The following is a 19,003-nucleotide window of genomic DNA, read 5'->3' as shown; positions in this document are numbered from 1 at the left end:
TGGCTCCGGTGGAAGACGACGGTTGGATATCTTGACGCGTGTTTCATGTATCGTTTGTCGACCGAACACGTGGTGGATGACTAATCATCTCTTCCTCAACGGGTTTTTTCTTGCTGGGCTTTCGGCCGCAAGCTGTTTCGTTTAGTTGGGCCTTTTGGGCTTTATGCTAGTTAGACCTTGTGTTGGGTCCTTAGTTTCTTTAATGTTTGCCTTTTTGGGCCTCTTGTATCTTTGCTCTTGTTTAATAAAATACCAGTTGGCAAAAAAAAAAAAAAAATCAATATATCACGAACTATTTGTCGGCAAATGTATACATACACCATACATGGGAATATATATTTGTGATACGATAGTGTCAAATAATTGCACATTTTATCTTATTTTAATCACAGAGGAGAAAAGTGAAAAGACAAATTAGCAATAAGGCAACTGGGGCCGAGTTTTTATAAATAAATAATTTCAAACAAGTTATCTATGAAGAAAGAGTAGACCCGTAGACATAACATAACAAAAGGAAAGTATAGCAAAACAGACGACTGAACAAATTATTATTATCAAAGTTGATATTAAAGTAAAATTAACAAACCGCAACAAGTAATAATAATAATTAGCAACATCACGTATGCAAAACTTTTTCTACTTCGGAGAACTACGAAAATATCACTCAGTATTAGTAAATGCACAAATTTACTTGCTGATTTTTACTAGGAATCTGAATATAGCAACTATAAGAAGTTTTAAAAAGAAGATCAAGTTAAAGCATTTAGCCAACGTGGTAAGAGATTATAAGTCAACACGATTAACTTCTGGGTTTTACTTCAGCTTGATGCAATCATATCACAGCTATTCAATAGTAATTTGTTAAATTTTAACAAACTTTTAATAAAATGAAAAGCTAATTCAAGAGTCTACGGCTAATAGATCATTATTTAGCCTTAGATTCATAGTGAAATATCATCGATCTCGACAAAGAATAAACTACAACATTCACACCACTTTGCATTTTTAATATCGGTTAATATATATGTACTGTATTAAGTTAAATGTTTGACACAGCGATTCACAGATTATACATTTATATTTCTTCGTAAATATGTTCGACTATTGACTGAAAACAAAAATAGTTTTGATAGACAAGTAACAGACTCGTCGACATATTTGTTTTATTTCTTTAAGCAGAAAAAAAAAGGGTAAAAGCTTCACAGCTTCAGAGGATTGTTTGTTTCCTTGTTGATATACTTTTTTGTTTGTACCCTTGGTACCATTTTAATATCTTAAGCAACTCAAATTAACAAATTCCAAATAAGAAACCTTGGAAACAAAGTGTCATCCTGAACAAAAGAAAAAAAAAGTTTCATTGCTTAAAAATAAGTATATAAATAAAATTGATTCAGCAAACAAAAAAATATTCCGGGATATTTTATCTAAACACTGATAAGCTGTTTCCCGAACTGTAAACTCGAATGTAATTATGTAGATTGGTGGAAGCACACACATAGATGGTAATTTTCTTTACGTGTACATAAACTTTAGTTAAAACGATATGATTAATCCAAACACGTGTTGCATGACTCAATGTGACTTTTGACTTATTTACTTTACTATATTTATTTCTAATAAAGGTGTAATCATAAGTGCAAGATAGTGCGCAATGAGTAGCTTTTTAAAATAACTAAATTACCTCTATCTACGCACTGGCAAATTTTGTTATTGTACTTATTTTTCTACTTCTGACGACTGAAAAGTGCAATTGACGACGTGATCCCAAAGTAAGAATGTGGTTTTTTTCTGGGTACAAATGTTAAATAAATGTAAACCAAGGCAAAGACATAAAGTAAAATATTTTTCTTCAGCACAAACCATAAAAATGTGTTTTTTCTAGATGTAATTTTTTTTTTGAAAAAGAAATCTGGATGTAACTTGTAACTAACAGATGCTGCTTTTTATGTACATTTTTTATGAATAGTAAACAATTTTAAAAAAATATTAATCTTAAGTTCTTAACTAAGTTAAATTACAGAGATAAAACTACATTTCTTTTGTATAGATGTGCAATACAGTACAGATATGCTAGCTTTTAGATCTAATAAATATTTAATGCCATGTGTCGGATGGAGTTCTACTGTCGGTGGAGTCCCCATAAATAGAAATTTAAGCTTGGTAAAAATCATACTCGTAAGCATCTTAACGTGATACAAATATACGAAAAACGGATACACTACATACATAGCACGATGCTAGAAAACATAAACACCTAGGCACATATTTATTGAAATAATAGCATAACTAATAGAGTATATTTCAGTAACTCACACGCATGATTTTCAGAAATCTCTAAAAGTCATGTTAAAAAACACACCAACATGCACTATCCGTTAATACGATTCTGTAGTACTATTTGTGGTGAATTTCGAAAGTCACATTCTATACAACTAAAACCAAATTTATCGGGAAAGAAAGAAACGAAACTATTTTAAAAATGAAAAAGAACAAATATCGGACAGCTGTGGAATTGCTTTGTTGTGCTTTAGACAACCAACCAAAACAAAAAAAGTCTAACTGGTCCGAACTAAGACCATCTCCGATGCTACACTATAATTTTCTCTATATTTCACTCTAAAATAGAGTAACTCTATTATAGAGGTAGATTTACTCCAATGGTTCACTCTATTATAGAGTAACTCTATAATAGAGTGAAATATAGAGTATTCTTGTTTTTTCACTCTATATTTGGAGTAAAAAAATAAGATTCCTCTATATTTCACTCTACTATAGAGTAACTCTATTATAGAGTGAACCATTGGAGCAAATTCAACTCTATAATAGAGTTACTTTATTTTAGTGTAAATTATAGAGAAAAAAATAGAGTCTCCTTGGAGATGCTCTAAGACCATCTCCAACCCATACCTATTTTTTCCTCTATAATTCCCACAAAAATAGAGTAACTCTATTATAGAGTAAGTTTTGCTCCAATGGTTTACTCTATAATAGAGTTACTCTATTATAGAGGGGAAAATAGAGGGATTTCATTTTTTCACTCCAAATATAGAGTGAAAAAGTGAAATCCCTCTATTTTCTCTTCTATAATAGAGTAACTCTATTATAGAGTAAACCATTGGAGCAAAACTTACTCTATAATAGAGTTACTCTATTTTTGTGGGAATTATAGAGGAAAAAATAAGTATGGGTTGGAGATGCCCAAAGGAACTCATCTCTCAGATTTCGGGCAGTGTTCTGAGACTTTTACGGGCAGCGGTCACGTAAAGGTCTTTGCGTTTAATACAGCTCATCACCAGTTATATCTCTGAGTACAGTTCTTGAATCACACTCGCGAAACTATTGGGTCGTTAGAGAACAATTATGTAACCGTACGTTGCCTGACCGGGTTCGGACCATTTTTTCCCGACTACAAATTCAGAACCAAACTAGATAGATTGTTTGGAGCTTTCGGGTAAGAAGTTTTGACTTTTTGTACCTAAAAGGTATTGTAATATTCTAGTGATGAGGTGTAAGAATTTTTTAAGATATCGTTAGTTGAAGGAAAGTATTATTTGTTATTAATAGTGAAGTTTTTTTAAACTTTTATTAATAATGAAGTTGAATCTGTCTTTGTATTGAAAAAGGAAAAATATGGGCGGCGGGTAAGATATATAGAGATAAACAATGTGAAATAACACATGCAAAAGATTGGTCTTAATATGTCATTGGCATGTTCGTCTTCACTTAATACCCCATATTTTCCAGCTATGTGATTGATTCTCTCTCAGAAGTTTATACAACATTTAATAAATCAAAAGTCAGAATTTCATGTTTCCTTGTCTTTTTCAACGTGAGAATAATTGGAAGAAGAATAGAATCTTGATTTACAATTTGGGAGATTAGAAGAAAAGCAGCGGAAAATAGTTTTCTTTTAGCAACGATGGCTTTTTACTTGATTCCAAGTTCAACCTAATGGGCTATATTTCATTCAGAAAAAAAAAACTAATGGGCTATTATATCACAAAGTTACGTCTAATATAACGAAGATTTGAAGATTGGAATAGTTAACACCAAAGTGGCTGTAGTTTAGTGGTGAGAATTCCACGTTGTGGCCGTGGAGACCTGGGCTCGAATCCCAGCAGCCACAAACTTTTCCTTTTTCATAATTTTTTTCATAAATGGCTTCATAACTTGACAAAAGGGGCTTCATAAATGGGCTTTCTGCGAATGTATCCATCCTTTTAAAACAGCCTTCCCTTTTAAAGACTAGGCTTTTGGAATTATTCAAGCCGAAAACACTTTCTTTGGATACAAGTAAAATGAAGAAAACATTTCACTCCACAAACCGCGTATAGTTATAATTCGATAAGTACGCCCCTAACGGTAAAAAAAATAAAGAACAGAGAAACATGCAACAAACAGTGGCGGCTGGTTCGATCCTTGAAGCATGTGAGACAGTAAGAGCGTAGTTTCCGTCGCCGTTAAAACTTGCCGCTAGAACAACTACTTCTGGCCTTTAAACACGTTTGCCTCCTTTGCCCGAAACTCCGCGGTCGCGCTCATCTCTTTTTTTTTCTCACTTGAAGCTTAATGTTAAGCTACCATGGAATGGGCTTACACTAAACATAGGCTTAAAAAATTATTTGCTATTGATGGGCTTAATAAAGCTCAATAGGTTTTGGTTCTTCATTAATAAATTCATAATGCATGCATAATCTAACACTGCTAAATTTTTACACAAATCACTAACAAATAATGACGATGTGTATTTATGAATCTCTAATCTTCTTACATAATTGCTATTATTGTCCGTAACGGATATGTATAAAGATAGAGAGGTGCATAACGATAGATTAGTGCTAATTAATTAATTAATTAACCAAGATCTCTTGTGATAGTTAGTACAAAAACTAAACGAACGCAAAACTTCTCATCTCCCTCATTTTCTTTCCACTATATAATCACTAGATCACACAACTTGCTTATTCATCCCAACACACACATAACTAAAGCAATGTCCCCAAACACTACTTCAAAGCGTTCTCTTCTCACATTTCTAACACTTTCGTATCTCTTATCGACTGTCCACATCATCACCGTGGCTGAGGCAAGGAACATGCAAACCATGACGGTAGCTGCTGAGCATTCCGGCTCCGGAAACCTAGTTGATTGTTGGAACGCGGCGTTAGAGCTCAAGTCTTGCACCGACGAGATCGTCAAGTTCTTCATGAGCCGTAACGGTACGGCTGAACCGGGTGTAACCGGTGGTATTGATAAAGATTGTTGTGGAGCCATTGGGTTGATAGGGAAGGAGTGTTGGTCCGTTATGTTTACTTCTCTAGGGCTTACGACTATGGAAGGGAATATGCTTAGAGAGTATTGTGATTTTGAGGCGGAGAAGCTGGTATTTTCACCGTCACCGTCTCCAGCGCCGGAAGCTCTGGCTTTGTCTCCGGTTGAAATTACGTACCCGGGACTTGATTAGATAATTATATGGTTTCTTTTCTTTCTTATGTTTAAAGTTAATAAAGATTACCTTTCCGGTGTTCTTAATATTAGACGTTCAAAACCATAAAAAAAAACAGTACGAAAAAATGGAATAATGTTTTGTATACTTCTCTATATGCCAAACATACACAACATTTTCTAGTTTGAGTTTGAATAAATAAACGAATTAAAAAGTTCATTGAAACTCAACAGTCAACGCGAAGGATTGAGAAGTAACGTGTGAACACAAGCTTGATTTCTCAATGCAACAACTAAAAAATTGTTGATGATTTGCGTGTAGAGCGACAACGTTTCACTTCCACACAAACCACACTTTGGCCATTTCTACTGGTTTTTACATAGAACTAATCACCAAATTCCGTGTTTAATTCAAGAAATGAGTTAAACAAGAAAACGTTTAATGTGTGATTGTAATGGCAAAATGAGCTGAACAAAGAGGGTTTCAGCTACTTAGGAGCTGGGCAAAAGGAAGAAGAGAGAAATTGAGATAAAGCCAGATTAAACCCCTTACTCACTTGTGAAAGCCGAGGGTTCATCTACGCTTATACGTACATATAATCCTACTATATAAAAGGGACTAAATTCAAGGCTTTTGGGACTATCCAGCTCAGCCAAAATATTCTCATCCAAAAAGAATTAGAAATAGATGTAATTTAGAAGATAATTAACTAACATAGAACTTTTGATATTTCTAGAAATTTCAAATTTGTAACTACTAATTTATTAATAGAATCATATATCTATATTGAATTATGTTCTATTTTTAATTGTTAGTTTTTAAGGATAAATAAATTATTAATTTATAATATATATAGTTTATAACTTTATATTGTAGTTATAAATAAAGAGAAAATAACCGGGGAGGGTGAAGAAGCTCATGTAAAATTATGTAATTAAAATGGTAAAATGGTGAGTATGATGAGGTGAATCTAAGAAAATTTATTGTACAAATTATGGTACTTTCTTCGTCCACTATAATGATTTAAAATAAAATATATATTCACATAAATAAGTCAATATTTGTTGTTTTTTTTTTGGTAAGATGTTAAGATTATCATTTTCTGAAAGGTTACACTGTTGTTTTTAAACAACTTATTACAGCAAAGAAACAAAAACAACCAACAACAACTCAAGGTAAAAAAAGTTTTAAGGAAGTCTTATACAAGAAAGATAAAAAGAAGTAGAGAAGAGGAGAAAGAAAAACTTTCCAGGTAAGAGAGGAGACGGTCACACATCATACGGTCGAGAAAGGCAAGGATGACTGATGAAGGTGAGGAGACAGTTGTGAACACATGAGCATTACGCTCTTTCCATAGCAGGTAGATGGCTGACTGAAAGTAGAGCTTGATGACTAGAGTAGTATGCGCATCTGTGTTGACGCGAGGTTGATTGATCCAGGCTGCAACAGAGTGTAGATCAGCCGAAGGAGAAATCCAAACTTCAGCAGCAAAAGGCTCCCATATCAAGCGAGAGAAAGAGCACTCAAAGAAGAGATGATGGTGAGTCTCTATTTCAAGATTACAAAGGACACACGTTCCTGAGACATTTAACCCCCAATGCCTCAAGCGATCCTTAGTTGGCAGTCTTCTCCGCAAAGCCAGCCATGATATAACGCATTACGTGGAATATGTTCCTTGAACCAAATAGTTTTGTGCCAATATTTGTTGTTGATAGTGTTTATATTCTTTTCTGACATTAATATCCATATTTTTTAGTAAACTGATCCAAAGAGATTAGTTTGTGGAGCTAACCAAACGACGATTATAGTGTTTACTTTGAAAAAAGTAATATGTTGAATGATAGATGGTGTGCGTGCTTTTTCACATGGAAATCTGCACATATATTAAAATTGTAAGATTTAAATCATAGAGAAAATATAGTGTATATGTCTGAAGTTGGGCCATTCCGAAACTAAAGATGGCTAAAATTCTTCTTTGTCAAAATGCATAGATGTGAATCTTATATGAATAGAGTTCTCCATTGTTTATAGCAGTGTAATAAACTCCGTGTAAAGGAGAAAAAATGTTATATAAATGAAAACAAAAATTATGATTTTTTTCTTGTGCCTATAGGCTCTTTGCAATTTGAAAAAGAAAGAACATATTGTGTGAGAATCTTTGGCTCAGTCAAATTTTATCCAGTTGTTTATAAAACTGTTGTTATCTGATTCATGTAATTTTTCAGTGTTGATTTTTTTTTTTTTTTGACATCGAAAGGCTATTCTATTACTCAGATTTGAGGTGGTCTAGGTAACCAGACCGGAATAGAACAACCAATAAAAAGTAACTCCCTATGGAAAGATCTTGCAGTCTTAGCTAAAAAGTCTGAAATCTGGTTTCGCGTTCGTGGAACATGAATGATGCTGAAGTCCGGGAAGCATACCTGTAACATCTCTATCCTCTCCAACTCCGTCGCAAAACTCCCTATGTATTTTTCAGTGTTGATTTAAAAGCCCAAAAAACCCATCTATACTGATTTTTTGATATTTTTTCTGTGATTTGAATTTAAAAAGAGATAAAACTTTCGATAAGTTATATAAACTCAGAACAAGTATTTAGTTTTAGAAAACATTTACATGTTTCAAACTTAAAATATATACATATATAATGTTTAAAATAATACATATAAAACATGTGTAAAATGTGTCTGAATATATTTTTCTTCTTTAATGTGTTAATCGTACTATATATAACATTATTTTAAAATTTCAAAAAGTTTATGTCACATACAAAAAACCATCAATAAAAAATATAATTCTCCATCTACAAAGAAAAATTAAAAATTATAAACATATAAATTTAAATTAAGAAAAACTAACATTAGAAAAACAAGAAGTTAATGTAAAAGAAAAAATTGATAAATAATATTATAAATAAAATAAATTTATAAGACACAATCCGCGCGAAGCGCGGAAAACATTTCTAGTGACTATTAACAATTATATAGAATAATGAATAAAAAACTTACAAAAATCTTCAACATTGTAACATTGTGCAAGTAAAACAGTCATAAATAATTATTCATAAAATGGTTTAGATATAAGTGCAATCAAACGTGAATCTTTGATTTGATAAGTTGGATAAAATTGTCGGTTTCAAAATCATCTATAATATATTTGTATAATACTTCCTCCGTTCTTAAAAGATTCATGTTTTAGAATTTCCATACTTTTTAATAAAAACATATTAAAACTTAAGTATAAATGTATACTTTTTGTAATTTTATATTTCCTATATTTTTAAACAAATAAGATTTTAAAAAAATGCAAGTAATGTTCTTGAACTTCAGAATTTCTCATTACTAGTTAACAAAAATTACATTGAAAATATAAAATATGTATATTTTTGAAACAAAATTTTTATCAATAATATGAATCTTTTAGAAACTGAAGGAGTATGTAATCCCTTATATACTAAAGCACAAGTCATCTCACCAATAAAATTCTGACATGTGGAATTTATTTTACAAATTAAAAAATGCAAATACAGATAAATCAAAAAATAATTTTGTATATTTGTCTATTAATATTTTCTATTTTTCCTATACAAAAAATCCCTGATATTTTTCCACTACTCCCATGTCCTCACGATTTTTGGAGCAGTTTTTCTTTCTTTCTACAGAAGATTTAACTCACTTATTATTCTGGAAACTGTAATATTCCAATATTATTTGTAATTGCTTGGCACCTAACTCTCTTCAAAGTGTGGTAAAAATTTCAAATCCCAACCAGATAGATCGAAAACTTCCATTGGCGAAAAGTTGCATAACAATAGTCTTCGAAAAAATCCTTTCAAAGACTTGGGGGAATCACATTTGTTGTGGATTGGATACGAGGAACGTACGCCAAAGTTTCCAAATGAACGTTAAAGTCCAGGTTCGTAATTCTAAAAGCCTAAACTGTTCTTGCTCAAATTATAATTTATGTCATTTGATTTTTCTTAATAGACAATTTTCTCTTCTAATCTGTTTATAGTTTTCTTTTTTTGTTCTTACTTTTATAGATACAGGCAAAAGCTACATAATGCATCATGAAAAAGATAAGCTGTGAAGAAAATAAGTCAATAGCATTTTGAAAATAGATTAAATCAAAATTTTCTTTGCTGAAATGTGCTTTTTTTTTTGTGTGATGATGATATTTTAGGGAAGGAGACTGTAAGAGAGACTCGCGTTAAAGCATACATACAACCGTAGAAGGCCCTTAAGAGACATGAGACGTCCCACAAGAAAAAAAAGCGATGATAATTAGAAGGCAGTAAATGGGATGTTAAAAACACTCATGTAATAAGGGCAACGTCCAACGAGAAACCCTCATGTCTACTATCTATATGAAGACGTAATCTGATGAGGTTGGTAATCCTTTTTTGTGCATATAGTTTTATAGAAAATGTGGTGATGTTATTTGTTAACTTTTTTAATCGTTACGTACATATTTTGTTATCAGATTTGTAGATTCTCTTAAAAACAAAATTCCCTGAATCTAGAATTACAATAGCAGTATATCAGGACATAAATTGTGTGAAAGATCTCACCAGTTACCTCACTGGATCTAGAATTCTACATTATCTTAAAATATATCGATCTAACTAAGTATAAGTATTCAAGTTTCATAAGGCACAATATACACCAAAAAATAATTTTAATACATTCTAATTTTGATATGAAAATCTTTACCCGTACGTAGTACGGGACTGATCACTAGTATTGAAATAAACCGGTGTTAAAAGAAAATAATTTTGCTCACGCGCAGATCGCATGACAAACGATTCAATATGAGCCTTTGTGTATTAAGCCCAATAATGGTAGAAGTAGAACCAACGAGTTTTTTTGTTGTGTCGGATTCACTTATCTTTTTTTTGTGTGTAGCACATCGGATTCACTTATCTACAACTGGTTTGTGTCGAACGAATTGGTCTCTTACAAACACGTGATATTTCTGTACTAGCTATCAGTACTTTGTAGTTTGTATTTTTGGGATTAAAGTCAGTACTTTCTTGTAACTTCAAAGCCGGTGCCGTATACATTTATTGCAACGTTTAAAATTTGTGAAGCTAGTTTTCTTTCTTTCATTGACGACAACGATAGCTCTTTTCTTGACCAGACCATGATATGTTTTGCTTTCTCTTCTTTAGTCGTCCTTTTTTTTTTCTTTTTAGACGGAAGGTTCACTTTAAAAATTGAGGAAGAAAATGATTGGAGATGCGTATATTCCTTGAATGCATCCTTCTCATAATTTGCATAATTTATCATCAAATCATAGCGTTAATGGCTATCAGTATACAGTACTCAGTATGACATGTTTACCTCGCTTCTCGACGGTGACGCTCCAAGGAAAGGGCGGTGCGAGGTTTTTTTTTTTTTTTTGAAAAAAGGGCTGGTGCGAGGTTTTGTTTCGTAGGTTGTTCTAATTATAAGTTTTGTATCATACAAATAAAATCAATCAATCATTGATTGATTAGACACAAGTAGTTAAAAAAAGTCCATGTATTTCTGTTTGCACAGAAAAATCCATGTATTTCTAAATAAACAAAACAGTTTCAGGTTTATTATGTTGGTTTCGACGATCCGAACACATGTTATACGTGTATACCAAATTGATAAAATGTGATTTGAAAAGAGGGACATACAGGTGAAAAGCTAACTTTATAATAGTGGCGATACTAGCTATACGGATTATATTTCTTAACAAAAAAAAAAAGAAGCTATACGGATTATATTATTTTTGCATGGCCAAAACTCGTGATAACGTTGACGTCCGCGGTTTACAATCATCTACTTTGTAGCGTATACGTTTAAACCACATGCTAATGGCTATGGGTCATCACACACTTTAATCACATTGGTCCTTTTATTTTTTTGACTTTTATGGTTTCTTTAAAACTGATTGCATATCTTTATGCATTATAATATCATTAACTTATTTCTGGACAGTCTTTTATTGGATAACACCGAAGGGACAACTTATTTTTAGGCGTCTTTGTTATGGATCCTGATTGAGCCTATAAAATCGCTAGTAAACACAGGAAAGCAATAGTTAATTGACAAAGCTCTAACTGATAAATTATATCCCAAATAGCCAAGTGCATTAGTTTAAGTATAAAGTATAAACCAATAAAGGTTTAAAGCTAGCTAGATGCAGGAGTAAATGTTTCGAATAGTGTGACATTAAATGGAATATTACGGACTCATTAAGCATTTTCGTACACGATTGCATAACGAATGAACATAATTTTTGACTTCACTGAGTTGTCTAATCAGTTTAACTGTACGGATCTTTGATCGATTTGTGCTAATCTCACTCACTCTCTCTAAAAGAATCTCTCTTGTGTTTGAACAAGTAAAAACACAAAAGAATTGTTTTACCCGACCCTTCCGATGTGGAAGGGCTGCTATGTTTACCAGAACTGGGATGGTCAGCAGCTTCACTAAGATCTCAGCTCGAACTCGAGCTCTCGTGTACAATGATTTTCTTTCTCTCGCTGTATATCACAGCTCAAGAATCAACAACAAGATAAAGAAGAAATCTAACGACCCATACTGCGTCGTTTTAACACTCCTCTTGCACTCACGTGCTGAGCACATGTAACCTTCCGGTTCAATCAGCAATCATCTGAACCGGTTTCTAATCTTCTTGGTTATGTCATACCATTGTACATTCTTGATTAAGAACTCGTTCCTTCATTAACGTTATTTTTCAAGAAAAATATAATGCCCATATCTGTCTTGATAAAATTAGTTTTTACAATCATTTTAACATGTATTTCATTACCCAAATTTTGTTTCTACTAAAACTATGTTTTTACAGTGTTTTTTTTTTTTTGATAAGTATGTGAATTTCATTAAGGATAATGATGCAAGAGATACATTAGAATTTGAGTGAACAAAAGCTACTGCACCTAAGGTTTGCTAACAGCATGGGTCAAAGCAAGCCCCCAAAAAAAAGATAAAAAAGGCTTACAATGACAAAGAAGTTTACTCAGCACAAGAGATCGTGAGTAAAGCTTAACTAAACTAATTCCCTAGCACCTATTCGATTACCAGTAGACCAACGCTTGAACTTAGTTATAAATTCACTAGAATTTTTACAGTGTTATAAATTCACTCTATGCACTAAAGTAAATCTACTAGGTGGACGGAACGAGGACATCTATCAGAAATTTCTTTAGTCAACATCAAAAATAATTTTGGTTGGTATCGTGAGATAGTGACACGAAAGTAACTTTCTCTTCCTCCACTCTAATTAGCTACGTACTTTGAAATATCTATTTCATTATTTTCGAATACTACCGTCATAAAACATCAAGTATTGTGCATGCTTATATAAATACCCACTTAGCTTCTTATTCTAACTCAGAGAAGAACATTACAAAGAGTCAGAGAGTAATCCATACATATATAGATCTCTCCAGTAACTCAAAACAAAACCAAAATCATCAGTCTATCGATCGATGGACATGGAGACGAAGAAACCATACATGGTAGTGACTATGATACAAATCATATATGCAATCATGTTTTTGATCTCTAAAGCTGTCTTCAATGGTGGAATGAACACTTTCGTCTTCGTTTTCTATCGTCAAGCGTTCGCTACCATCTTCTTGGCTCCTCTCGCTTTCTTCTTCGAACGGTATATATTTCTGAAAACCAATAATATATTTTTAGACAGATAAGTATGTACAATATCCTTACAAAATATATAAAAAGTATGCTCTTCTTTTTTTTTCTTTAGGAAAAGTGCTCCACCTCTTTCATTTGTTACCTTCATCAAAATCTTCATGCTCTCCTTATTTGGGTAAGTACGTTTTAGGATTCGTTTTCTTTGAATGTTTTTTGTTTGTTTGCGTTTATATGTTAAAATATTTTTTCTATTTAAAGTAAAAACTCAAAAGATCTATTTTTCATTAAGGATCATATTTTATATTTAGATGTTATACAATATAAACAGGAAAATATGTCATATTATGAATCCGATTCTTGATAATGAAGATATGTTTTCTTTTGTTAGAATCTAATACAACTATTTACAAATTAATTTGTTATCAATATTTTACTATAAATTAATTGTACTAACAAATGCGAATGACTTTGTTAAACAGTACTATCTTCTAATTATCAGTTAAACATAATCTCTGATGGGTTTTCAGTGTGACATTGAGCTTGGACTTAAACGGAATCGCATTATCATACACTTCGGCAACTTTGGCCGCTTCCACAACAGCTTCCCTTCCGGCAATCACATTCTTCTTGGCTCTGTTTCTTGGGTATATATACTAATTACAATGCATACTTCTTGCCTCTCTTCTTGTCATCACATAGTTTTTAGTGATGTATTTATTTATTGTGTCTATAATTGAAGAATGGAGACGCTTAAGATTAAGACCATACAAGGAACAGCGAAGCTTGTGGGGATAACTGTGTGCATGGGAGGGGTAATTACCTTAGCCCTTTACAAAGGTCCAGTATTGAAATTACCTATATGCCCTCATCTGTATCATCACCGGAATATTCCCGGCCATGTCTCCGGTGGTTCCACCTCTTGGCTCAAAGGATGTGTTCTCATGATCACCTCCAACATTTTATGGGGTCTTTGGCTCGTTTTGCAGGTACCTAATCAAATTGCTACATACATTATAATATTTTTAATTTATTAATTAGTACTAAATTTAGTAATACGTGAAGTAGCAATCTTTTGTGATGTTTATTATAAATTTCAAAGTTGGTTGGATTAAATCGTTTGTTTATCTACTATGCTGATTGAATAATTGTGATACTTTTTGCTATTTTAACTTTTTTGTTTTTGCTACATAAAATTCAAACAGGGTCGTGTGTTAAAAGTTTACCCTTCGAAGCTATACTTCACTACTCTTCATTGTCTATTGAGTTCCATCCAATCTTTCGTCATCGCTATTGCATTCGAGAGAGATATCTCAGCATGGAAGCTTGGTTGGAACCTACGACTCGTTGCAGTCATCTACTGTGTAAGTAGATGACTCTTTCATTTTACCACAATTTTATGTTCCATAATATAATTACTAATAGTTATTATATATATGACATATATTGCAGGGATTCATTGTAACAGGCGTAGCATATTATTTGCAATCATGGGTTATAGAGAAGAGGGGACCTGTTTTCTTATCAATGTTCACTCCTTTGTCTTTACTCTTCACTCTACTCTCATCAGGGATTCTACTTTGCGAGATCATCAGGCTTGGAAGGTTCTACAATCTCATTATTTTTTCTTCAAATACTGTATATAATATTTCTTCAATAAATTAACTTATATATTTATTGTCTTTGTAGTATTCTAGGTGGATTATTACTGATTATAGGACTCTACTGTGTGCTGTGGGGGAAAAGTCGAGAGCTGAAGAACATTGGTGATCAGAAGACTGATCCACATAAAGAAAACAGTGATGTTTGCAATGAAGTGAAGGTTGTCATTAGCTGAATAAATGTCTTAGTTTGTATTATACATTATGCTTATTATATATATGTGTTAATCATCATTCATATAATAGAGTCCAGATAAATTTGCTTTAAGTATTTGTCCCACTTAACTACTTCTACCTGTATCAGATTGTAGCATATGTTTTCTTAGGGTGGTTCTTTAACTTTCCATAGGCTTTGTTTTCCCGCAAAAAAAGAGAATAAAGTTACAATATGTTAAAATATTGGGGCATAAACCTTTTTTGGTATGAAACGAAAAGTTTCTGACAATTTGCAAGTTTTCCTTTTGAGTATATATAGCACTGAATATTATAATAGTAATATGGAATGTCCAATGGATTGCACTTTGATTATTAATTTATTACTAATCAAAGCAATGATAATTGTGGTTTTAAAATTTGTAATTGAATTCCTTTATCGTTACTTCTTAGTTCTTACATCTTCCAGTACTTATCTTTCTCTCTTTCCGTAAACATATTATTAACAACATGTTATGACAGTTTGTTTATGGAGTTTTATAACATTTACTAGTTGAATAAATCACAACAAAAAAAAACTAGTGATTTTTTCTCCCATTTATAAGAAATTAAAACTAACAACTAAATAAGATCGTGTTGAATTATTCTGTAGAACAGAAAAATAAAACAAGAAGCCAAGAGAGAATCACTTAAGGGAAATAGAAGGTTCGTCCAGTCCAATGACAAGTGGCCATGAACCAACAAGAAGAGATGAGAATGGTCTTGGACTCTTGCATGAAATGGTAACCCCAAATCTAGACGGATAAGGGCCTTCAACATGAGCCCAGGGACAAGGTATCAACATAATTACAACTTGGAGACATGCAAATAGACTAATTATCCCCCATAATTAGAAAAACAAAAATTAAAAAAAAAAACAAAGGAGATTTCAAAAACACAAACTGAAATTTCCTATAAGAAGATGCTAACCCTTCTCGGTCTCTTTTGTAACTCATTTGCTATCTAAATCAGATAGTGTAGACTCTTTGACTTTCTTCTCAATAGACAAACCTTTTTCTTCTTCATTTTCAGACATCATAATCTCTTTATCTTCTGTCACTTTAATGTCCTCAAGAATCTGAGCTTCAGCTTTATCAATCTTCTCTTGAGCATCTAGAAACTCTGGAACCTCTGTATCTTCTCCAGTATTAACTTGAGATGCTTCTTGATCAGTCTTAACCTTTGTTTCAACCTTAACATTAGACGTTCCAGGATTTTTGACTTCAAAAACTTTTGGAACTTTAATCTCTAAATCCTCTGAAGATTTAACCTCTGAAACCTTCAGAAGCTCTGACTCTGCAGCTTTAACTTCATCAGTCTTGAGAACATTCTTATCTTCCAAGACCTCAGGAAAATTTGACTCTTTTGTAACCTTTATGTCAGACAATTCAGGAGGAGCATGAACCTCGGAATTTTCTGGAACATTCTTATCCTCAAAGACCTTATTAGGGACATCAGATTCTTTTGTAACCTTAGTGTTGGACAATTCAGGAAGAGTAGGAGCCTCAGAAACTTCTTGAACATTCTTATCTTCCAATACCTTAGGAACAACTGACTCTTTCGTAACCTTCACGTCAGATAATTCAGGAGCAGAAACCTTAGAAACTTGTGGAGGTTTTGACTCTTCTTTAACCTTAACAACTCCTGATGCTGTGTTAGTTTCCAATTCCTCTGGAAACTTAACCTCCCAATTCTCTGAAAAATGAACTTCTTGTTCTTCAGCCTCCTTAGCTTTAGGCGTTTCAGGAGTCTTAACCTGGGAATCTTTTGGAATCTTGACTTCAAGATCATTTCGAGTTTGAACGTCAAAGGATTCTGGAGCTTTTACATTAGTAGCCATCAAAGGAGAAGCATCATCAAGCTTTGTAACCTCTGAAGAAGCACCAGTTTTGTCATTGGACTCAGGTTTTGTGGGAGTAATATCGGTTACCTCTTTTCCTATTACTTTGTCCTGTATAGAAAAATACTCATAAACATTATCATTTCCCTTGCGTAGAACTATATTTTTTATATAAATATTTCTAATTATTTTTTTAAATGAGTCTTTGAAACTTAGAACGCAAGTAAAGCTTTTATCTTTTGATCATGTCCTAATTCATAAGAAGATATCATTTATTTTTATCAAATATGAAGTTATATCTAACGATTCTTAAACAAGGTTGTATGTTCGGAAATAAAAATGAAGTATTTCCAAGAATAAATAAAACCTCTTGTAAAAATATTTATTTTTAAAACAGACATGTTTCTTATTTTTTTTGAGAATTCAAAACAGCCATTTTTTGCTAAAAACAAACATTTAAATGATTTACGTACTGATAAATGTGGAAAACGTTACCTCATGAAATAAGGGACTGAGAGATTGGCTTTTGCCATGTTCCTTCTTCACATCATCTTCAACCAGAATCTCTTTTCCTTTCTCGCTCCGTCGTGCCGTAGCAGCTGCATCAACCGCCTCGTTAGGAGCATTGTTCTGGCTCTTTTCCGCCGTAACCTTGTTATGATCACTCGGAGCCGCCATATCTCTCTCAACCGGAACCATATCCTCCTCGGAATCTTTGAGAACCTTTGGCTTGGTGGCACAGTTTCCCATCTCGCCAAACGCCTAGATTTTTATTTTTTTTGTTTTCTTGCGTTAGGTAATGATAAAAGAAAAAAATCTTTATCTTAAAAAAGTTCTTTTTATCTCCCAAGAGAGAGATAAATGGACGTGAGAAAGGATGGTCAAAGAAGATTTATGTCCGATAAACTCTCTGCGGCCAGAAAGAGAGACAAAGATTTGATTAAATAAGGGTTTCCTAAGACGACGTAAATTGATATGTTTTGTAGTAGAATATATATTCAAATATATTTATTTGGAAGCATATTCAATGTTTTTGATACTGAATCAAGCAGGGGATATTACACAACAAGGGAAATAAATAATTATATTTCCATATTGGCTGATTCATTTATCTTTGTATCTTAATTGTCCTTATGCATGGACATATAAACGTTACGTTAAAGTTAAATCGGAAAATGGACGGAAACTAAATGGACATCATCAGCCCATTAGAAGAAAATAACTTACTTGGTTTGTGATGTGTTTATGGATAGTATCGAATATATTCGAACCGGGTCCATTTAGAGCACACAGAGGATTCTCACACCAAGGGACAAATGCTTTTGCAAACTCTGCATAACATTTACGCAGAGAGAAGATGGGTGTGACCAAGGAGCAAGTCGAAGCTTCTTTGACTTCCAAACTCAATCCTGTTCATCTGGTAAGTCTATCAATACCTGCTACTTGTCTGTTTATGGTTACTGTATATTTGTCTACAACTACAATTAATTAGTAACAGAAAAATTTATCTTTGATCCATCAGACATGCATCCTTTGAATTTTGTGAAACATCTGATCTTAATAAGTTTATCTTTCTGATTTTTCTATGTACATATTATCACTCACTGGCTTTGTTTTTCTTTTGTGTATACAAGGAAGTCATTGACACATCTGGAGGGTAAAGTTCATAACACTATAAACCATCAACTTCAATAATTAGCAATCTTTTTCTCCAGTTTCTCAAATCTTATAAACTTAGCTTTTTTTATAGCTGCGGCGCGAGTTTTGCTGTTGAGATAGTCTCGGAAGAGTTTGAAGGGAAGAGATTGCTAGAGAGGCACCGCATGGTGAACGCTGCTCTTGAAGAAGAGATGAAAGAGATCCATGCTCTCTCTATAAAGAAAGCTCAGACTCCACAGCAGTGGAATCCAACTCCACAAGACTCTCCAACAACAGCAACAACTTCAACCACAGATGCTTGACAACAAAACAACAACAAACCTTATCTTACTAAGATAAAAAAAAAGCTATTGACTTTGACCTTGTGACAAGGTAACTAAAGAAGCTTGTAGTTAATATAAAAAGCATCTACTGCTGAATAAGTTATGAATTCGATAACAATAAAACCACCAAACCTGAAGATGCGGGTTTTAGCTCAAAACGACGTGGTTTTAAATTAACTGGGCCGTTAAAAGGCCTTAAGATTGATAATGAACGAAGAAGCCCAATGACA

The 19,003-nt window shown here is 32.9% G+C and overlaps 4 protein-coding genes and 1 non-coding gene across 6 annotated transcripts; 4 read left to right on the top strand and 1 right to left on the bottom strand.

Annotated features, from left to right (window-relative positions):
* Window positions 1-3,253: 3,253 nt before the first annotated feature.
* LOC103837548 (egg cell-secreted protein 1.5) lies at window positions 3,254-6,186 on the top strand. Its single transcript, XM_033278726.1, has one exon. The coding sequence runs from the start codon at window positions 4,994-4,996 to the stop codon at window positions 5,462-5,464; it is 471 nt and encodes a 156-aa protein (XP_033134617.1). The 5' UTR covers window positions 3,254-4,993; the 3' UTR covers window positions 5,465-6,186.
* Window positions 4,055-4,126, top strand: TRNAH-GUG. Its single transcript has one exon. It is a non-coding gene; the product is annotated as a tRNA-His (tRNA).
* Window positions 6,187-8,419: 2,233 nt separating the features above from the next.
* On the top strand, window positions 8,420-15,158 carry LOC103837546 (WAT1-related protein At5g64700). Of its 2 annotated transcripts, XM_033279344.1 has the most exons (8): window positions 8,420-10,831; window positions 10,869-13,111; window positions 13,214-13,276; window positions 13,629-13,745; window positions 13,841-14,087; window positions 14,304-14,462; window positions 14,551-14,702; window positions 14,788-15,158. In XM_033279344.1, the coding sequence occupies exons 2-8, from the start codon at window positions 12,933-12,935 to the stop codon at window positions 14,933-14,935; spliced, it is 1,065 nt and encodes a 354-aa protein (XP_033135235.1). In that variant the 5' UTR covers window positions 8,420-10,831; window positions 10,869-12,932; the 3' UTR covers window positions 14,936-15,158. The 2 variants fall into 2 exon arrangements, with proteins under 2 accessions (XP_033135235.1, XP_009112152.1); XM_009113904.3 differs by having other exon boundaries at window positions 8,420-13,111.
* Window positions 15,159-15,488: 330 nt separating this feature from the next.
* On the bottom strand, window positions 15,489-18,254 carry LOC103837545 (periaxin). The gene is made up of 3 exons (XM_009113903.3): window positions 18,019-18,254; window positions 17,287-17,553; window positions 15,489-16,902 (listed from the first exon to the last, which is right to left on the bottom strand). Exons 2-3 carry the CDS (start codon window positions 17,539-17,541, stop codon window positions 15,904-15,906), a joined length of 1,254 nt encoding a protein of 417 aa, XP_009112151.1. The 5' UTR covers window positions 17,542-17,553; window positions 18,019-18,254; the 3' UTR covers window positions 15,489-15,903.
* On the top strand, window positions 18,006-18,931 carry LOC103837544 (protein BOLA2). Its single transcript, XM_009113902.3, has 3 exons — window positions 18,006-18,211; window positions 18,426-18,448; window positions 18,542-18,931. The coding sequence occupies exons 1-3, from the start codon at window positions 18,149-18,151 to the stop codon at window positions 18,750-18,752; spliced, it is 297 nt and encodes a 98-aa protein (XP_009112150.1). The 5' UTR covers window positions 18,006-18,148; the 3' UTR covers window positions 18,753-18,931.
* Window positions 18,932-19,003: the final 72 nt, after the last annotated feature.

Source organism: Brassica rapa, chromosome A09, assembly GCF_000309985.2.
Source record: "Brassica rapa cultivar Chiifu-401-42 chromosome A09, CAAS_Brap_v3.01, whole genome shotgun sequence".
Lineage (NCBI taxonomy): Eukaryota > Viridiplantae > Streptophyta > Magnoliopsida > Brassicales > Brassicaceae > Brassica > Brassica rapa.
This window is presented reverse-complemented; position numbering and strand designations above follow the sequence as displayed.

Excerpts from the sequence above, each read along its gene's own strand:
- LOC103837544 (XM_009113902.3), top strand. The coding sequence starts at position 18,149 with ATGGGTGTGACCAAGGAGCAAGTCGAAGCTTCTTTGACTTCCAAACTC. Across the intron at positions 18,212-18,425 it reads AACTCAATCCTGTTCATCTG|GAAGTCATTGACACATCTGG; the intron begins GTAAGTCTATCA and ends TGTGTATACAAG. Across the intron at positions 18,449-18,541 it reads GTCATTGACACATCTGGAGG|CTGCGGCGCGAGTTTTGCTG; the intron begins GTAAAGTTCATA and ends CTTTTTTTATAG.
- LOC103837545 (XM_009113903.3), bottom strand. The coding sequence starts at position 17,541 with ATGGGAAACTGTGCCACCAAGCCAAAGGTTCTCAAAGATTCCGAGGAG. Across the intron at positions 16,903-17,286 it reads TCAGTCCCTTATTTCATGAG|GACAAAGTAATAGGAAAAGA; the intron begins GTAACGTTTTCC and ends TTTTCTATACAG.
- LOC103837546 (XM_033279344.1), top strand. The coding sequence starts at position 12,933 with ATGGACATGGAGACGAAGAAACCATACATGGTAGTGACTATGATACAA. Across the intron at positions 13,112-13,213 it reads CTCGCTTTCTTCTTCGAACG|GAAAAGTGCTCCACCTCTTT; the intron begins GTATATATTTCT and ends TTTTTTCTTTAG. Across the intron at positions 14,088-14,303 it reads GTCTTTGGCTCGTTTTGCAG|GGTCGTGTGTTAAAAGTTTA; the intron begins GTACCTAATCAA and ends AAATTCAAACAG.
- LOC103837548 (XM_033278726.1), top strand. The coding sequence starts at position 4,994 with ATGTCCCCAAACACTACTTCAAAGCGTTCTCTTCTCACATTTCTAACA.